The sequence below is a fragment of the Ctenopharyngodon idella genome, chromosome 10 (genome assembly GCF_019924925.1).
Source record: "Ctenopharyngodon idella isolate HZGC_01 chromosome 10, HZGC01, whole genome shotgun sequence".
Taxonomy (NCBI): domain Eukaryota; kingdom Metazoa; phylum Chordata; class Actinopteri; order Cypriniformes; family Xenocyprididae; genus Ctenopharyngodon; species Ctenopharyngodon idella.
The window spans coordinates 34,062,441-34,083,519 of NC_067229.1; the positions used below are offsets into that span (position 1 = coordinate 34,062,441).

At 38.9% G+C, this 21,079-nt stretch overlaps 1 protein-coding gene across 5 annotated transcripts in view; it reads left to right on the forward strand.

Annotated features, from left to right (window-relative positions):
* The first annotated feature begins 656 nt into the window (after nt 1-656).
* The window catches only part of kdm6bb (lysine (K)-specific demethylase 6B, b), a 38,463-nt gene continuing 18,040 nt past the window's right edge, over nt 657-21,079 (forward strand). The window contains exons 1-5 of one of the 5 annotated variants that reach the window (XM_051907978.1): nt 657-874; nt 1,436-1,609; nt 19,058-19,140; nt 19,244-19,367; nt 20,291-20,371. In XM_051907978.1, the coding sequence (XP_051763938.1) occupies nt 19,249-19,367; nt 20,291-20,371 (200 nt within the window). In that variant the 5' untranslated portion in view covers nt 657-874; nt 1,436-1,609; nt 19,058-19,140; nt 19,244-19,248. Of the gene's footprint in view, nt 875-1,435; nt 1,610-4,894; nt 5,117-10,851; nt 11,096-11,134; nt 11,284-19,057; nt 19,141-19,243; nt 19,368-20,290; nt 20,372-21,079 lie in introns of those variants that run through there. The other 4 variants (XM_051907980.1, XM_051907983.1, XM_051907984.1 and 1 more) reach the window with 4 other exon arrangements.

Consider the following 21,079-nt stretch of genomic DNA (forward strand, 5'->3'; position numbering starts at 1 on the left):
ACTTGTTGCCATAGTTACCTAGTGGGTGGTCTGCATCCCACTTTTTCTGCTCCCTTTGGCCACTACACTGGATTGCACTGTAGGGAATAATAACACAAACACACAAGTGTACATTCTTGTGCTATTTTAGGACAAGCACGAGAACAGGAATGAATTGCTGACTCCAACTAACTCCAACAACAATATAAAACAATATTAATTTCATGTAAACCTCTAGCATTGTTTACTTGACTATTATAGAACTTCAGCCTATTCTGACTGTGTTGTTTGCTAACTGATCCGCCTTATCTTTTTCTAATATTGAGGACAATAATATATTCTGAAAACCCAGTAGACTTTCATTTATCTTATCCAAATCATTGTCTGTCTTATTTTGTTTTTGTTGTTGTTGTTGTTGTTTTTAAAATGCACAAAAGCCAATAAATTCCAGAAAAAGATTAGGCTACACATCAACTATGTATTTTCTCTGTTATTAATTTACTAAAACTGTGCTTGCAGTGATGTTAGCTTTTTGAATAAATAAATAAATGCAAACTAAAAATTATCTACATAAAAAATTAACTTTAAACGTGCGATGTAGCGCTGCACGAGCTCGTTATCACGAGCCCAAGTGACACTCCGGCGCGTGGGATGAATCGCGCTGACGTCACTCAGTGACTCAACCGCTCATCCTTAGTAAAAGTAACGCAGCAGAGAGTAACAAGTCCTCCAGTCTCGGCTCATCATTAATTAAGCTCTAATGGAGGGTACATGTACAGATGGTGGTGTTACAGGTGGAGGAAGGCTCTATGGGGCATTCTTGAAGGAATTTAAACTGCGCAATTCTTCATCATTAGCTCACACACCCGGAAAGACCGGAAAGCTCATCCCGCAGGTAAGATAATGAATATATTATATAATAAATATAGCTGGATTTGAGAACTAATGAGTTATGTTACTTTTTAGATATTATAATGAGCAAGTCAGTCCAAAGTCACTCGCAACAAGATTGTGTTTTAATGATGTTCGTCACTTGTGCGTCTCTTTTCTATTTTTAAAACACACCACTAGATGGCACTATTTGAATACAGAAATAACATGTCTACGCTTGCAGGGGTTGTTTATTATTCAACCTCTCTCTCACTTCTCTCTCTCTATTGGGGCAAGGGGTAGTAAGCATAGTGTCTGTGTTTCCGGGGCTCGTAGCTTTTCGAATGAGAGAGGAGTAGTAGACTAGTTGGTGGAAGCTCATATAATAATGGGGAATAAATTAGTATTATGTACACCGAATGATGATGAATTTGCTTTGATGTTTAAAATAAAGTGAATCGTTTGTGTGTGTGTGTGTGTGTGTGTGTGTTTATGTAAATTAACTGTAATAATACAGGTAAACTTAAAATTCATATCTCTCTCTCTCTCTCTCTCTCTCTCATCATCATCATCATCATCTGCACAGCTGTCAAGCAGCTGGAATTTTTCCTTCATCCCTGCAGTGGGATGGAAAATGGTGTCACTGATGCCGATGCATCTGCAGCCAGTAGAAATGTGCCATCGGTACCAGTTTGTGAGGAGCTTCGTCCTGATTAAAATGAGATGAACAGCAGGGAGGGCCAGTCATCATGGAGAAGAGGTGGGTCTTTAAACTCTCTCCTGACCAATAATCACGGCTTCATCGGGGTTGAAAGATGATGACACTAAGTGCCATGTTTCATGTGTGTAGCATGTTCAGACTGTTTCCAAGCAGAGCTAGTTCTCATAGGTTTTGGATTAGCTATCATCTTGTTTTTATCTAATTTCTTATCTAATTTTTTATTTATCCTGACACAAATTGTTAGATTGTAACAAATGTCTTATAATTTTAAAAAATGGTGCATGAAAGTGACATTGTTATTTAAGTAATATTGATTATTTTTGCATTGTCCCAGCCAATTAAATGATATCTTTAATATGATGTTGTCAGGGATCTCAACAAACCCATGATCCATAAAGTTTGTTTTATGCTATATAGACAAGAATGACATGACCTTAAATTGTGTAGTATGTAAATGAGAGATGTAATTGGGCTTATGATTTTCATTTTGTTTTAATAATGCAAGAAAAAAAAAAAAATCCCATAGAAATACAATGAAAAAAAGAACTTCAGACCAGAAGGACCTTTAACACCCTAAAAATCACTCAGGATACCTTAGCAACAACATAGCAACATTCTCAGAATGCCTTACAACTGTATAGCGACTCCCTGTAACATTGTGCCGTCAACTTTTGCACATGCAAGCTTCTTCAGATCTAGTTGGAATAATAATTCAGAGCCACAGATATGAAACATACCACACTGCAACTCAAAACTAGATGCATCTTTTATGGCTCTGTAACATCAGTGGAATTCCAATAAGCTATTTCATGCATCACTGTCCAGTGTGAGTCTGTCTTCTGTGTGTTCTTGCACTACCATGAACACATAAACAGTGTTGATTTATGACATCTTCTGGTTTTTCTCTTTGCATGGAGTCAGCGGTCACATGTGGTTCATGGATGTCAGAACTCCATGTTTGACTGACTCAAGTGTGTAGTTCTGTAACCATGGTGAGCATGGAATCCAGCTCAGCCAGACAGAGCGTCTGATTGGCTGGCGTGCCGACACTGGTATATCATGCAGCCGGCTCCCTCGCCCAATGGAGATCGTGCAGCACTGGAGCTGTTGCTATGGGCAGTCAGACAGGAATCTGTCTTATTTCTTATGGTCTGTGTGTTTCTGTGATGAACCGTCTCTGTCTGTCCATCAAATAGTGTTTGTACTCACCGTGAACATTGCCTTCTCTCCTTATTTAATAGGATAGGGACAGGGCAGATGGGGTATGTGGGTGCTATGCACAGAAAGTCACGTAGGCAAGACCCCCTCCTCCTTTCGCCCACTGCCTCACTGCCTCAGTCTAAGTGCCTCAGTCTCAGTCAGAGGCTGTGGGTCTACCCAGCTGTGACCAAACATTGCCAGGAATGCACAAGCATTTCAAGTTCCCCTCTGTTCTTCTATCATCTTTTATCCTTTCCTACACTGTCATCCCGCACTCTCCTATTACTTCTATCCTACAACTATCCTAGATATATATATACACCTTTAACTATTATGTCCTGTCCAATCCAATCCATCCATCTTCTACTTTTCTCAGCATCTACTCTTATATCTCATCATCGTCCTATATCATCTATTCACCTCTCTTCTTTTTCGATAGGATTCGGTCCTATCCTATCGGATCCTATCATCCCATCTTATCTTATCCTATCTTATCCCATCCTATTCATATTCCTATTCTTTCATTCTTATTCATGTCATATCATATATCATATCATATATCATATATATTTTATCATATCCTATTCTGTTCCTATTCTTTCCTATCCTATCCTGTCCCTTTCATATTCCTATTCTTTTCAATTCTTTTATTCTATTCTTTCCTGTCTACTCTACCCTGTCTTATCCATATTCCTGTTCTTTCCTATCATGTCCTGTCTTATTGTATTATATTTTATTCTTTATTATACTATAATATCCCATTCTATCCTATAGTATCCCATCCTATCCTATCCTATTCACACTTTTTCCTGTCCTGTCCTATTCTATCCTATCATATCCCTATTCGTTTATTCCCTATAATATCATATATTAATTATATCATATTATTTCCTGTCCCATTTTTTCTTTCCTATCCTATCCCATTAATTTTCTTATTCTTTCCTATTCTGTCATATTCTATTCTATTCTATTCTATGCTATTCTATTCTTTCTTATCCTATAATATCCCGTCCTATCCCATCCTATCCAACCCTATCCTATTTACACTCTATCCTATCCTATTCACACTATATTCTACCCTGTCCTGTCCTGTCCTGTTCTATCCTATCCTATCCTATCCTGGTCACAATTTTTCCTATCCTGTCCATTCATATCATTTGCATTTCCTGTTCTTATTCCTATTGCTGTTCTGTTCTGTATTGTCCTCTCCTATCCCTGTTCTGGCCCATCCTTTCCTATTTTTTCCTATCCTATTCCTAGTCCTGTCATGTCCTATCAAATCCTTTGCCTTTCTTATTCCTATTGCTGTTCTCATTTTTTTCCTTTTCTGTCCTATCATATTCTTTACATTTCATATTCTTTCCTATCCTATCCCTTTCTGTCTTTTGGTCCTCTCACACATCATCTATTAGTGTCTTTCATCTCCTATCACCTAATGCCATAGACTTACATTGAACAAGCAACCAAAGCCTTATTGTTGCAAGGGAATAGTATATCACAGAGACTTGTAGTGAGCTCTCTTTTAATTTGGGTTGGTAAGCAATCACCTAGAACACCCAAACATTGCACTAGCAACCACTTTAACAACCACATAGCAACAACGTGGTGATGTTATATGTATCAGTATTACGTTGAGCTCAGAATTGTAAATAAGGTATCAGTGCAGCCTTTTGGTCCATTAAAAACTCAATAGCAACTGTAGCGACCACATCCACCTCTACGTATAGAGACAGTTTAATCAAAATACCATCGGAGACCATAATTGTCCCATGATGAATTCCACAGTTTCATATTTCTTCAGTCAAAACAGATTTAATTGAGCATATAGATTTTTTCGAGGCTTTGGAATATACCCGATTCTTTCAGAAAATGGAGTCTTTTGCCACCCTACAGTGAGGTTTAAAAATAGCACATAGTGTGTTGGCCTTGTTCCAAAACACACACATACAAGGCAGACACACTCTCTCTCTCCCACATTTTTTTCCACAAATTTCCCACCTCCAGGGCTCATATTTGCTGGTATCCTTTGACTGACACAGACTGCTCTCTTCCGATTGGCTGAGGTGAGATGATTGACAGTTGAGCAGAGTGCAGGAGCAGCAAGCAGTGGCCCCGCCCCCAGGCTGTGCACGTGGATGAGTCTGCTGTGAAAATCTGAGAATCAGAAAGAGGAGAGGAAAGGAGAGGGGAAAGAGGGAGGAGAGAAGTGGGGAACAGAGGCGACAGGATTGACTCAGGAAGGAGAGGAAGGGAGAAGAAAGGTTTGGAATCGCTTTGAAAGAAAAAGGAGTAGAAAAAAAGGGAGAAAGAGGAGAGAGAAGAGGAGGTGAAAGAAGAGGAGAAGAGGTAAGCCGAAGATTTGAAAGAAAAGACCATAATTCAAAACATCTCATAATAGTTAAGGCTACATGCATGTGTTTTTTTTGTGCAAATTAGTATGTGCATGTGGTTCCATATAGGTAAATGTCGTGTATGGTTGTATTACAGACACATTAATAAGCACTAAAGCAGTCATTCATTATTCTGACAGCAGTGTGTGTGCGTGTATATGTGTATGAGGTAGCATTACAGATGCAATGCCTCAAATCATCGCCGGCAACACATTAATCGCTTACATCGGCTCTGTGGTTCCGTGCAATTAAATGAATGCCATCATGAGATTACAATCCAAATGGCATGCTAGTTTTCATCTTGTAGGAAGTAAGTGTTGCTTCAAAATGCGCTGGTTTTTACAAAACAGCATCATCTGTCATGCATGTCAACCCATAAAGGAAGCATGGCTCTAAAAATTACTGTTTACTTAGAAAGAATTCACAGTATACTGTAAACATCTTCAGGATAAAAAGCATTGTAAAGCTATTGTTTGCACAGTCCTGCAGGGAGCTTAATGGCTCACGTGCCATGGTTATCTCCACATACTGACCTACATTCACCAGAGCTTTACCACAGGCAGACAACTGTGAGCTGCTAAAATATCCTTCTAAAAATAGAAGCTTAACCCGAGTCATTTAGTAGAGCTGTAATGAATGAAACCGTGATGTCAGTTAAATGAGATGAGTTGTGTCTTGTAACCTTGTAGACTGAAATGAACCTTCCTGAGTTGAAACCCAGAACAGCGTTCAAACACAGAAACCGGAAGTATGTAATTGCAGAATTAATTGTTTGTGAGGACAACTTGGATACTTGAGTCAGCTGTGTTTTTGGAGACCAAGTTTGAAACACAACCAGATTTGTTTATCCTCACATAGTTACAAAGCATCTCCTGAAACCTTTTGAGGATTATTACTACAAGTAGTCTTTAAGTGCGTAGTCTAGTGCTAAATCTAAGCAAAACATGGCAAATATGTGATAATAACACTCAAAATATAAACACAATCCTGTTTTAAACTTCTCATGCATACTGTGCACCTTTTACAGCTCAGCAGTAAATTGAAACATTATGCTTGGTTCTGGTTTGGACCAAGGTGGTCCAGCTGTGTAAGTCGCAGTGGTGGTGGTTATTATGGTTTAGGAGTGAAGGAAACTTGGTTTAGGAAACATCCTAAAGTTTTGCCAATCCAAGCACTTCACGACCTCATATGGGAATTTGTGGTTCTGATGAAACTGTCATTACTGGACCACCATCGTTTTGGAGCTCTTCAGCTTGCTGTGTACAGTAGTACTACCTTGTGTCGTATCTGCTTCAAGACTTTTGACAAAGGCAAGAGGTACTTGCCGAGGCAGGAATGGTTTACTGTCAAGCTGCCAATTAACTCTCAGATTAGACAGCAGTCTGATCTCAGCAGCCTGAACACAAATGTCTCATCTGAAACTTCTGCTTTTAACAGTCTGATCTCCAACTTTCAGTTTGAGCAGTCTCAACCTCAACTGTCTGATCTCAAACTTATGATATCTTCTGTCTAACCGCAACAGTCTAATTTCAAAATTCTGATCTCAAACCTCTGGTTTTAACTATCTGATATCAACATCTGATCTTAAACTTCTAATTTAATTCAGTTCAGTTCAAATATTGGTAGCTAAGGCAAAAAAGTTTATTCGTATAGCGCTTTTCACAATACATATTGTTTCAAAGGAAATTTACTGAAAATGCTTGTTTCATTGTTACTATTTAGAAAGTATTATGTTATCAGTCAGAGATGAGTGTATCAAAGTAAGGTCCATATATGGCAGTAATATACAGCTATAATATATATGTTATATGTAAGCAATAAGGTACGAGAGGCTGTACGCTTACTCCGCTTCGCGTCGTGCCTAACAACGCCCTTCAGTCGTGACTTATTCACGATACAGCACTAGCCTTGAGTACCTTATTGCTTTTATAAAATGGTTACCACACAATACAAATATTAAAACCAAAAATATGTATCAATGCAACTTTCATGAAGTAAACTTTTACTAAAAGCCTTCCTTCCGCCGAAATAAATAGTCCCTGACCGTGAACAGCAACAGAAGTTACATAATTACGCCATTAGATGGCGACAAAGACTGTCTGTATGAGTGTGTTAGTCAGTAGTGAAGACTTTTAAATTGAAAAGACTGAATTGTTGTGAACACGGAACAAGACGCAACTGACAAATGCATTGACTAGTGCTGTCAGTCACGGGAAAACCCCTTAACTGTTAAAAGGACAAGATGATACATCTGACATTTAAACAGATTTTTTTATTATGAACATAGGACTGACCTGAAGGAAAATGCTAAATCTGAATGCAGATAATAAACTCACTCACTCAATCTCTTTCTCACAACACTCTTCTACATAATATAGTTAGCTTCAATGAACAATATCAATTGAGAACATACAGTTTACGTTGCTAAGAGTGGTTGCTAAGGGTGTTGTGTAGTGATACACAGAACCGTTGGGTGAAGCGGTCATAGGCGTGTTTTAACGTGGATAAAACAGCTATTGACCAGTCAGAATCAAGGACAGGAACTAACCGTTTTGTAAGTGGTAGTTAAAGTGATTTTCAACATGCTTTGTATTGTTACAATGCCTGTAGTAGGTAAATGAACAATGTTTACTTTTTCTCTGTGTTACCTGGGCCAAGAAATTCACGTTTATTTGTCAGCAAAAGTCAAGCAATTGTAGGTTTATCGCTTAAAATCATACTTTGTCTACTCTTTAAACAGCATTATGGTAAAAATGGAACACTATGGCAACAGCTTTCTTACCTGTACAGGACGGTGTTTTGTTTTGGGAGGTTGGGCGGAACTGACAGAATTGCAGTTTCTTACAGTGTTTCACCACTGGTCATCCATTTTGAAATGTTGTTGATTACAAATACAGAGGTAATTCAGATTTTCCGTTGTGGTGTTCTCCTTATATTTACAACTCTTTGCAACATTTTGCCACTGCCTACAACGCTCTGGATCCTTTACCAGAAATCGAAAATAACTCATGTTTGCTAAATGTTTACTTTTTGAATTTTTGCACCCGGGAACAATACAACACCATTATGACTAGAAGTTTTTATTAGGAAGTATTTCCTAATAAAGCAAGGCAGTATTTGACTCTGCATGTATCCATAGCTGGTGGGAGTGGCCTTGGACAGCAACATGCCCAGTGCATTATGGGTGTTAAAGTTTTCCTATCTATTTGGGAAAAGGGAAGACAACAGCCTTTTTTATCTCTGTATTCTCTAGTCAGGTAGCACAGATTTCCTAAAAGTTTTCACCTTGCTACTGAATAGGCAGCCAAGTTTTATTGAAAGCCCATTTTGCCAGCGGTGAAGTACCCCTTTAATTTCATGTACTGAGTTAAGCTAACACAATGAACATGTAAGACAGCGATTACTTGTACTCATAATGATTGCAGTGGGGTAATATTACAATATTATGACAATTATTATGAAAGTTTTGACCGTCAAACAAAAGTAGCCATCATCTGAGTAATTGTCGGCATCACCTGAGAACATTGCAATGGCTGGATCCAAACTGGAGCTGGTGCAATCTGTAGTTACTCCAGGACGGGCCTCTCAAGGGAAAACAGGGAAGCAAAAGGAGAAGAATTAGTGTAACTGCTGTTCAGAGCATTTTAGGCAAAAGATGATCATGTGTATTTGGTATTATTTCATCAGATATAATTGTAGTACAAGTTTATGAGAAACTTTTCTGCATCTGAAACGTGTAACATGTTCCGTAACTTGGCAATGTTTCTAAAGGCCGGGACGGGACGGTCGGCCATCAGGCAATGTTGAACTGTTTTTAATTTAGATAGTGATAAATAATGATTTTAAAAAGACAACAGATAGCAGAATTTAAGATCAGACTTTCATAGAGTAGGTTTTTTTGTAGAGATGCACCGATCGACCGGCCAGGGATCAGAATCGGCTGATTTCCCTCATGATTGGCCCGGATTGGTGACCGGCCGGTCAGTCTCACTTCTTACCAATTCCGAGCCGATCCGTTTTGTTGCCAGCGGCACAGGCAATAACGTCAGCTGCGCATTCTCAGTCTCTTCGTTGGCGAAGTGACACATCCGCACAAGCGCCTCCTCTCTCTCACTCACCCTCACTTGTGCATAATTTTAGTCATTCCCGCAGGTTTCAAACTGCAAAAGTCACGCCCCCCAGTGGTGAACTACTGAAATTTCGAAATGAAGCCTCGTTTACTGAAATCAAGTGACTTTGGCAGTTGGATACACGCTCTGAACCACTGATTCGAAACAAAAGATTCGTAAAGCTGCGAAGCTTATTGAAGCAGTGTTTTAAAATCACCCAATAAAGTCGTTATTTTGTTTTTTGGTGCAGAACAGTATTCTCGTCACTTCATAGCATTAAGGTTGAACGACTGTAGTCACATGAACTGTTTTAAAAATGTCTTTAGTAGCTTTCTGGGCATCTGAAAGTGTTAATTATCTTGTTGGCAATGGAGGCCTCACTGAGCCATCAGATTTTATCAAAAAAATCTTAATTTGTGTTCCGAAGATGAACGAAGGTCTTACGGTTGTGGAACGACATGAGGGTGAGTAATACTTTTCATTTTTTGGTGAACTAACTCTTTGATCAAAGAACAAAAGACAAAGAAACTCACATTCTGCTCTTGACTGAATATGTTTTATAACTTTAATTGCAAGCATGAATCTGTATTTAATTTTTACAATGAAGGCTACCCGGTGTTATTTTACATTTGATTATTTTAATTTCTGTAGTATTTCTTACCTGAATAAAAACTTACTCAAACCTGAAAAACCTTTTTCATAGCTCTCTTTATTCTATTGCATTTATTTGTGCTGTTGTTTGCAATTTGTTTATTTGTTCTTATTTTTATTACTGACTTTTTACTTGTTTTTTTTTGTTTGTTTGGGTTTTTTTTCTTTTGAAGAAAAAGTAGATTTTTGTTTGTATATGCTGTCAATTATAGTTCTTAGAAAAAAAATCGGAATCGGTATCTGCAGGTCAGACTAACAAAAAAAAAAAAAAAAAAATCAGAAATCGGAATCAGCCAAGAAAATTGCAATCGGTGCATCTCTAGTTTTTTGCCATAAAATTACTGTGTATTATTTCAAGCAGAACATTTGTTAAGTTCAGTGTTATTAATCCTTTGTTAGCAGTCAGTCAGCAGTGATTTCTTCGAGTGGACATTCTTGTTATTTACCCTGCAGGGTTTGCATATGGTACATGCAGGAGCAGGAAAGTCATCTTAATAATATGCCAATCCTCATACAGTGTCTGAAGTCACTCAACGAATAGCAAAATAAACTGTACGATGCAAACCAAACAGATGAATCTTCATAAGTAGCCATTCAAATTTCAAGTCCACATAATCTCCCTCAGGAACTCTCATGCTCTCCATGTTTGCATGTGTTTTTCTTCTCAGGTGAGATTGTTGTTTTGAGCTCTGAATGTCTCCTATAACGTTGAGCTGGTGTGCAATGAACAGAGTTTATGATTGGTTGCCTTGGAAACACATACTGTACTCTTTAGCTGTGGAGAGAGAGAGAGAGAGAGAGTGAGAGAGAGAGGGGGGAAATGAGGATGGAGTGAAGGAGAGAGGTGATGGAGAGTGGGGGAGGGGTAGTAGAGGCAGAAGCAAAAAAAGGAAAAGAAATGAAAGCAGACTGGCTGGTAGAAGGGGGTTGGGCTATCTTCTCTCAACACCACTCTCTCTGCCTCTTTCACTGTCTCTCCCTCTATTTCTCTCTCTCTCTCTTTCTGCTTTCTCGTACCATTCCTTTCCTTTCTTTGTCTACTGAAGGCAGGAGAGGAGGGTGCAAATGTAGGAGAAAGCAAGAGAATGTGTTGAGAGAGGAGACAGAATGGATCAGGCACGCTCGCCTTTTTGACAATAGAAGCTCACTTCCTGTCTATCACTGGCGTTTCGTGAGTAAGTCCTCTTTTTGTGTGAGTGTGTGTGTGTGTGTGTGTGTGTGTGTGAGACAGAGCGTGTGCACGTTTTGTCAGAGCTGTCATCCGGTGCATTTAAAGGTAAAGGTAAAACATTTAAAGGTACATTACGCTCCATCACTGGGCAAACAGGAAGCAGTGTCCTTCTCTTCCTCTCTGACCTGCAAGGTAAGAATGCTTGTGTGTCTCAGGAGAGGAACACTCTTCTCTCCTCTTCAAGTCACTTAAATACCGGCCTCTCCGGCTCACTTTCTCTGTCTTTGTGCTTCATGCGGTTTCTTTTCCTTTTCTTTGTGCAGCAATGTGACTGATGTGAATGTTTTGTAATAAATCCCAAGCAAGTCTCTACAACTCAAATTGAATTGTGAAGTAAGCTGCAGAGGAGATCCTTCTATACATAATGCAATTTTGTGTGTGTGTGTGTGTGTAATATAATAGCATGCTGGTCTCTATTGAATACTTTTGTACAGGAAGTATGGTTATTATAGCTGGCGATCATGATCTCTGCCATTACAGCTCAGCACAGATCTAATAAAAGACACCGCCTCGGTTTGTGTGTGTGTCTGCAGTGAACTTTCTCAGACAACCTCCCCATGAGCAGTATCACTCTCTCTGTATGAGAGAGATATCTTAGGTTTGTTATCTGCCAAAGAACACCCACATGCACGCATTACGTTACCCTCCTTCAGGGCCCCGTAGTCACCTGTCATTCCTGTTGTTGACCCGATTCATTAGCAGCACCTGCAAATGAAGATGGAATGATAAGAGTGAGAAAAGAAAAAAGAAACAGAGACAAAAAGATTGAATGTTTTTTGACTAACTTAACTTTAAGATCTCTTCCAAACTTTTAGGGATTTAAAGGGACAGTTCACCTGTAAAATTCTGTCATCATTTGCTCACTTTGTTCAAACCCAGAATGATTCTGTGTAACACAAAATTTATTAAGAATCACATTGCTATTTTCCAAATATTGAAAGCCTACAATATATTGATGGGGATGTTAAGCTGAGAAAGTGACAAAAAAGGGTCATAAAGTGTTATGTATGTCTAGTACATCTTCTAAAGCCATAGAGTAGCTTTGTATAATGAAGTGACTGAAACTTCAGTTCATTTTCAATGAAAATCTCACGCTCCTCCAGCTCCCAAATCTCATTTGCGCTTACACATATTCAGATATGTCTCATGAAGACACGTTGAGCCAGAAATTATGTTAGTGACACCAAAAACCATTGATTTGCTAAGGGTGAATGATATTTGAGAGTTACAAATCGAGAGCTCTTCAAGTTTCGATCTGTTCTTCACACAAAATCACATGAAACTATCATGTGGCTTCAGGAATTGCGCTTGTGCATATTCAAAATCGGTGCATGAAGACACATCAATCCAGGTTTGACAAACACAGTTGATTTCTATTCAAAACTTCTCATCGCAACCAATTTTCATTTTAGGGTACACTATTCCTTTAATAATCAGGGGTAGAGAGTGCCTATGTGTGAGTGTGTTTGAAAAGACTTCTCTGAGAGTATGAGAGTTTGTTGGTATCCCTGTTGAAAAAAACAGAATATGTTGGTTAGGTATGTTTTGAAGCATGGCAGCTGGTTTGAGCTGGTTTATGCTGGTCCTTAGTTGGTCATGAGCTGGTTTAAGCTGTTCCTGAGCGGGAGCTAGTTGCTTAGGACCAGCACTTGACCAGCTTAAACCAGCTCAAACCAGCTGCTATGCTTCAAAACAGTTAACCAGCATATGCTGTGTTTTTTTTCTAACTGGGATGTCTTTTTTTTTCTCACATGCTTTACATCAAAGTTCTTTCCTATCAAATTAGTTTGTTCCTGTCCCATGCTTAATGACCCAAATCTGCCCCCAAATGTGTCCGTCCTGTTACAACACACATTCAACACACTCTTTATCTGATAAAAGCCTCATGTGTGAGAACAATTCTCTGTCTCTGTTTATTTAGGGTAATACGAGATATGTGTACATGTCAATATCTGCCTCTCAGATTGGATATCAAATCATAAAGCCACCAACTGTGACCCCAACAGCTGCAATAGCACGTTGAGTTTTAAAGACTTGTCAGCATCAGTGGCACCTCTACCTAAGCATGAAAGCTGAGAATTAGAGTGTGAGAAAGAGACATCGAGACAGAACTCCCGTGAGAATTACTTGCAGAGAAAATGTGGCTGATAATTCGACAGCGTAGTAAAGAATCACATTTGTGCGGTTATGACAAGGGTCCCACATCAGCAAACATTGTCTGTTTTACGAGACCGGTTTCTCCACAACAAAGTCCCGCTTGACATGAAATACAACAATAAAAGGCATCTTCCTGTCTGTGATTTCGAAACTGGATGTCGTTTTGCGTCTGAAACTGAAACTAATCAACAAAACCTCAAATTTTCTTGCATGATCTATGCCATTTTAGATCGTCGTCTATATTTGTGTGTGTAACACCATGTGCACTTTGCTTTCAAGAAAGAGACACAACATATCTAATTCAGTTGTTTAAACAGGAAACCCCTCGTAGCTCGGCCTAGCTGCTTTTGTTTACGTCTGCAGTGTGCGTGTTGTTTTTTCCGCTGAATATCAAGTCTGAATTTCTCTTATATATCAGTCAGTAACACAATCTTGATGCCCCCGACAGCAGTGGCGCCCCTATCTTTTCCCTCCCCACTCTTCCTCTCTCTTTCTGGCTGTTTGATTCCTGCTGTGGTTCCCCTCTGCTCTCATGAGATATCTGTTTCAGATGGACAGTCGCCGTAGACTCTTTGTTTTTAACCAGATTCGTGGCTTTAGTTCTGTGAGGAATTAGAGTCAGTGTAGAGTTTATAATAGGCTTCAATGTGGATTCTAGACTGTGTGGACTCTATCAAGCTTTCTTTTTGGTGTTTAAAGGGTTAATATCATTACATTTTTCTTGAACTTTAGAAATGAAAGAGGCCCAAAAAGACCATTCATTAAAACTAGGCATCCAAAATGGCTTGTTATAAAATTTCAGATGTCAAATGTCATTCAATAATTTAATGAGGAAGTAAAGATTATTCCAAAACAACAGAAGAGTAAAATGTGGGAAAGTCTGCCATACCTTTCTGGCTTTGCATATCCTTCTGGATCCCAACATTAGGAAAAAAGGGCAGAAGTTCATTTTTAACAAGATCCATAAACATTTCTGTCTGATTTTATCGTTAATGTGGTTAATTTCAGTATCGGTTACATTGTGTTGGCTCTTATTAAAAATGGGAAGCGCTAAGTACATTAGACATCACATCTTAAAGGAGCAGCAACAAAAAAAATGACTTTTTAATTCAGACAGAGAGTAGACAATTGACTAAACATAGATAAACTAAAGTTATGAGTGTTTTTGTGAAAAGAACTTTGATTAACATCATAAATATGCCTCAGAGAGAAAAAATATCACATGAACCATGTAGGACTATGGTGCAAAAGCAGAATTACTGTGGCTACCGACATGGACTCGATTAAATTAAGGAGAGCAAGATATGGGAGGAAAAGAAATTTAAGACAGTGCTGGACTGCCTTAGGCCCATTATTTTTCTAATGTAATCTCTCCTTAATCTAAGTGCATGCATATGAAGCTGGAAAGGCTCATGAAAGCTTATACTAAGAGGAAGATTTCTGAGGAGAAGCTCTTCTGAAGATTCTCCAACTGTTTGCCTGAATCGCACCTCATTTGAATGCAATGCAAAGAAGCTGTGCTCATCCATGAGATGTGCGATACTTTACTCATGCGTCCCAATGAGGCCTGATAACAGCCACAATCACAATCCAAAAACATGAAGAGAAAACTCTGTTTCAGACACATTTGTAAAAGTGAGATATTTTTCAGCAGTGTGTGTATGTGAGGTCACAACCACAGCTGCACAACAGAGTCACGTTTTTACAGGAAGTTAGAACCACTTCCTTTCCAACGGAACAGTTTGCTGGGTTTCTATGGCTACCTACTTTAGCATTTCATAAAAACGTTGGCATACACAACCACTCGTGTGCGTCAGTCTTGCCTCATTGTGTTTTGTATCCTCGCTGGTGGAGGTACACTGTGAGAGTTGGACTGAACAGGTGATATACCTGGATAGGTTTGTGTAATCTGATATAGCTCAACCTGTTTGACATTGCATTGTTGATCTGCTTTGAAATTTGATTACAATGGGATAGGACGCTTACATGAGCGTTGGCAGAACAAAGGAAATTTTTATTACTCAGAGGTGCTCTTTTATAGCTCTATCATAGATCTTCATTGAAGTATCACCTTAATCGCAGATGTTTCTCCTAAATTTCCTTATGATAAATAAAAATAGAAACAAATACGACAATAGTTGACATACAGTATGAGTACTGAGCTATAAAATTAATGAGGATTGAATAACCAAGATAATTTGGTCTAAGGAGATTGATGAGAAGTGTTTGGGTTTCTATTGAAATATTTTTAATTCTCAATTTTAATTTTCTTTAAAGTTACGATGAAATGGTGGCAGGGACATATCTTTTATTCCATATTGTGAAGTATATCCAAGTGAAACTAATTATTGGAAAAGAAAAAAAATAGGACTGGGACTTGGTTCAATTCATCAGAACAGTTCACTGGGATTCTATAGGCCGGTACACACCAAACCGATGGTTGGCTGTCGGCGAACATCTGTCGGGCTAGTTTTTGCGTTGTGTTCCACACGTTGGCGGCTTAAAATGAAGAAAGTTATCAACTAACTGATATTCAAAATGATAAGCAATTCCTGCTTTGTTTACGTTCGTATATCTGCGTATATCTCGTATATCCTTGTTTTGGTTTCTCGATTTGAATGACGAATACAGACTATTGATACCTGCTGATATAGACAGGTAATTCCTTACACGCAGACGCAGAACGCACATGCTAGTCTGCAGTTGGCTGCAGTCTGTGCTGTGTGCTCAAGCGCAGCTTTTTGGTCCAGACCAAGCGGCAACCTCCCTCCGTTTCTCTTGGAGCCAATACGGAAGTGACTTAAACTGCAATTCATCGACTGGCCACTAGGGACAGGCTCCAAAAGAGAGCAGAATCTCATTGAGCCCCATCTTTACAGCAGAAAGAAACATGTTTACAGGCTGGTACAAATTGTGATTTTGGTCTAAATAGCTAATTTTGCCCTTTCTGACAAGGGGGGTGAATTTTTTTTATAACTCATCTGTTTAAATATATTAAGCCTTAAAGTTCTGCATAATTAAGGGCGCGGACACTTGAGTGACAGGTGGATTGCCACTGCTGTCACCACTAGCCGTTTGTCTGCTGCCATCACATCACCTCAGCTCCACTCACGTCCCACCTCTTTGCCCATTTTCTGTTATCTGGGAGTGATGCGCGATGACGCACTGCCAAGATGGAAACGGCTGGCTTTAGGTTTCAAAAATGCTCTTCAGAAACCTACGGGTGACATCACGGACACTACGTTCATATTTTTTTGCAGTCTATGGTCCAGGCGCAGCTGAAGCGAGGTGACAACACCGTCGGTCGCCGCTAGTCAGCTTGGTGTGTCCCAGGCTTAGGACTAACTACATTAGCAGTAGCATTTCATAATTTAGCGTTAGCATTGCACATTTCATCTTTGGCATTGTTAGGCTACTGATTGGACAGAGCCAGATCTGAATGCAGTGTCGAATACGTCACCAGAGAAAAGTCTGTCATTTCACTGAAATTTTGAGTTATGACATTTAAAAAATTAAACATTATGCATGGATGAATCGTTCACAAGATCAATAATAAGCATTTAAAAAATAGATAAGGTACATTTTTGTTTCATGCTGACTTTAAGCAAAAAGACAATTTGTGAATAAAGCATTTACATGAATTGTCACATGACATGTTGATGCAGTCACATGACTTTTACGATGCACATCTTCGGGAAATGTGTTTCCATCATAGTTTATGCACACGTTTTCTTACTGAAAAAAATCTACCTCAAATGAGGGTATGTTTTTATGCACATTTTGGAAATATTTACAACCTGGTGTTTCCATACAGCATTTTTTTTATACAATATTGCAAAATTTGCATAAAATTATGTGAATTGAAATGCCTATTGTTTAGATCTCTTCCGAAATTTCAGAGGCAAAATGTCACCATGTGTTCTCAATTTAATCTGTTTGCCATTTATATGAAACAAGAGCTCTCAATATAAAAGATGTTGTTTGTGTTTTTATGTGCTAGGGCAATGTTGTGTATATGTGTGTGAAAGAAGCATACAAATGTTTACCACATTTGGCGAAAGTGTCAAAGGTCGTGTCTGTGTTTAATTAAGTGTGTGTTAAATGTGCTATTATGAGCTGCAGATAAGAGGCAAAACATCCTTTAGCAAACACAAAGAGCCCGCAGTTGCTCTGTCCTGTTCTGAACCAGAATGCACAACTGGTGTTTTACACTATGAGAGTTGAGCTGTTCACACACCAGAAAGAGCACAAATGCCCTCCTTTAACCTCACACACATTCGCACACTTGTTACGTTCTTTCCTATGATAAAGGACAGTTGGTGTGGGTGGAGTGGAACGTGGGGGACAGAGATAAAACGAAAAGGTGCCTGTGGACTGCTGCAGATGCTTGAGGTTGAACTTGTTCCAGCGTTGCATGTTTGATCTGATGCCTCGGTCAAATCTAGAGGAAGTGTCAGTCAGGTGCTAAAAAAAAAAAAATCTTCAAAGATATGTTAGGTGTGTGCGTGTTGAGAAGATCAGAATAAGATTTATTTCTTTGACAGTTAAGGACGTTGTGTTGTGTTATGGATGCAGCACATTATGCATGGTAGCCACAAACATGCTATTGAGTTAACATGCTTGTGGCTATCAGAGAGCCATGTTATCTTTTTCTCAGGAAACTGATATTGACCATCATTTACAAGAGCACATCCTGAAGATTTCCTTTCTACTTTCCCCTCCCTCAATGGCTTTCCGTCTGTCTGAATGTTTTTAGCTTCCTGTGTACTGTACTAAGGCAAACATCACTATTACTATTACTCATACTAAGGGTCTGTTCATACCCTAATCATTATAATTAAACCAGCAACTCGTCCCGCATTGTTGTGCTACAAGTTGTTCTTTCATTTAGGCCAGAGGAAAACTCCAGCTGAGCCTGGTTTCTCCCAAGTTTTTTTTTTTTTCTCCATTTGTAACCTGATGTAGTTTGGGTTCCTTGCCACTGTCACCTTTGGCTTGCTTAGATGGGGTTAAAAGACACTTGATATTCACTATTATTATCAGTTTGACTGCACTGACACCAACAGATGAGAATAAAACTTGAACTGAATTGAGCTGAATGACGACACTATTGTCTTCTGTAGAGCTGCTTTATAGCTGAATCGAGTTGCAACATCAACACTGTCATTGAACTGATTTAAATCAGCATTGAACTCCCTCAAGCTGAATAATGACACTATTGCCTTCTGTAGAACTGCTTATAGCTGATGAACTCACAATTGATGAACTTTACACTGTTATTGAACTGAACTGAATCAGCACTGAACTGACTTGATCTGAATATTTACACTTTTCACTTTTTAGAGATGCCTTACACAACAGAATTTGAATTTTTTTCATATTTGATGAAGTTTCCATTATTGATTCTGTTATTTATTACTGTTAAACTGCTTTGAAGCAATCTGTATTGTATAAAGCGCTATATGAATAAAGTGACTTGACAATAGCGATACCTGTTGGATAATAAAATGGATGAAAAATCAGATAGATTTACATTAAAGGACAATCCAAGTCATATCTAGTGATGAAAAAATCATAGAGACTTGAAGGTGGGCTCTTTTGACTAGTGAGCATGGAACATCACCACTAATTTTCCTCAAGAAATGTAGAAGATTACAAAAGCAAGGCATTACTCTTATCATGTCAAATTATGAAAGGATGCTTTCCGTTTTATTCATCCTTGTTATTTCTTTTTCTCTCTTTCATGCAGAAAAGCTTGAATTGGAAGCGAGGGAGAGTGTAGTGATCTCTGTTGAGATCTGCAGTGGAGGGTTTCTCAGACTCATCAGTGTGGTGAGTATTCACAGGACGCTTTCTTTTCTCCACAACAAGGTACAGCACGAGTAAACAACTACAGTAATTGCTTTTGTATGTGTGTGTGTTTGTCTCGCTTCAGGCTGAATGTATCACATAGCAGAGCAGTATTCTGGACGTAACTCGTGGGACTCCTTCCCCTCTTCTGGGCCGAATCGAGCACCATGGGCCCCAGGCAGCAACCGGCACTGGGCTCCTCCATCCAGGTCTTCTATTCTCCACATGCATTTAAAAGCATAACATCCATTAATTTAGCAGTTTTATTATGTATATCTTACATTTTCTTTTTAAAGGGTTAGTTCACCCAAAAATGAAAATTCTGTCATTAATTACTCACCCTCATGCCGTTATACACCCGTCAGACCTTCGTTGATCTTCGGAACACAAATTAAGTTATTTTTGTTTAAATCCGATGGCTCCGTGAGGCCTACATAGGGAGCAATGACATTTCCTCTCTCAAGATCCATAAAGATACTAAAAACATATTTAAATCAGTTCATGTGAGTACAGCGGTTCAAAATTAATATTATAAAGTGACGAGAATATTTTTGGTGCACCAAAAAAAACAAAATAACGACTTATTTAGTGATGGCCGATTTCAAAACACTGCTTCAGGAAGATTCGGAGCGTAATGAATCAGCGTGTCGAATCATGATTCGGATCGCGTGTCAAACCGCCAAACTGCTGAAATCATGTGACTTTGGCGCTCAGAACTGCAGATTCGACACGCTGATTCATTATGCTCCGAAGCTTCCTGAAGCAGTGTTTTGAAATCAACCATCACTAAATAATTAGTTATTTTGTTTTTTTTGGCGCACCAAAAATATTCTCGTCGCTTTATAATATTAATATTGAACCATTGTACTCACATGAACTGATTTAAATATGTTTTTAGTACCTTTATGGATCTTGAGAGAGGAAATGTCATTGCTCCCTATGTAGGCCTCACGGAGCCATCGGATTTAAACAAAAATATCTCAATTTGCGTTCCGAAGATTAACGAAGGTCTTACGGGTCTGGAACGGCATGAGCGTGAGTAATAAATGACAGAATTTTCATTTTTGGGTGAACTAACCCTTTAACTAAATGAGTATTACAGCTTTTAAATCCTCAGTTCTTCTATTTTCAGGTGCAGCGGAGGGAACTATCAATCCCCATCCCAAAACTACACAGCAGGAAGAAACTACCCAAACAAAGCTTATAACAACAGGTCAGTCCTTCTTTTCTGCTATAATAGTACTGACTTGTAAGCTGAATGCCAGTTTGCATACTACATATGTACAGCACTGTTAATAGTCAACACGGTCACTGCTGTACTGCAACTGCACCACTTGTACACTTGGATGATGTATTTTTCTCATTTTTGCACACACATAATTTGATGAATTCATGTATTATTAATTATTATATATTAGGGGTGTGACGAGATGAAGGTTTTTCGTCGAGGTGAAAAGCTGTCTCGTGATATCGCCATGACGGAGCGTGAGGGTGAAATCAGCATAGAAATTGCCACCGCTACATTTACATTACGCCTTCACTGTCGTTTATAGGAATAAAAACCATTTAATTTGGTTGGATAACGATCGCTTCAATCCCATCCAGCTCATCCAACACGAGCAGCAGAGTCGTGCGTAGTGCACTGATCACGTGATGAGAATAAGTGACGAGATGACTGACAAGACCAAGGCGGAGGATTTGTTGCACAATAGAGCCTAAGCGTCTGACAAATGTGTTATCTTATAGAATGCGTGCTCAGCACCGCCATTCCCTATTCACAGAGTACGCACGATCACGAAATCGAAAGCAAAAGTAAAATGTGAGCGTGCATTCAAACACGCATTCATTTTAATACCCCACATATTTAAAGCGGCTCACTGATGTGTGCAAATACCTCCCTATATGGAAGCTATCTTAGGCT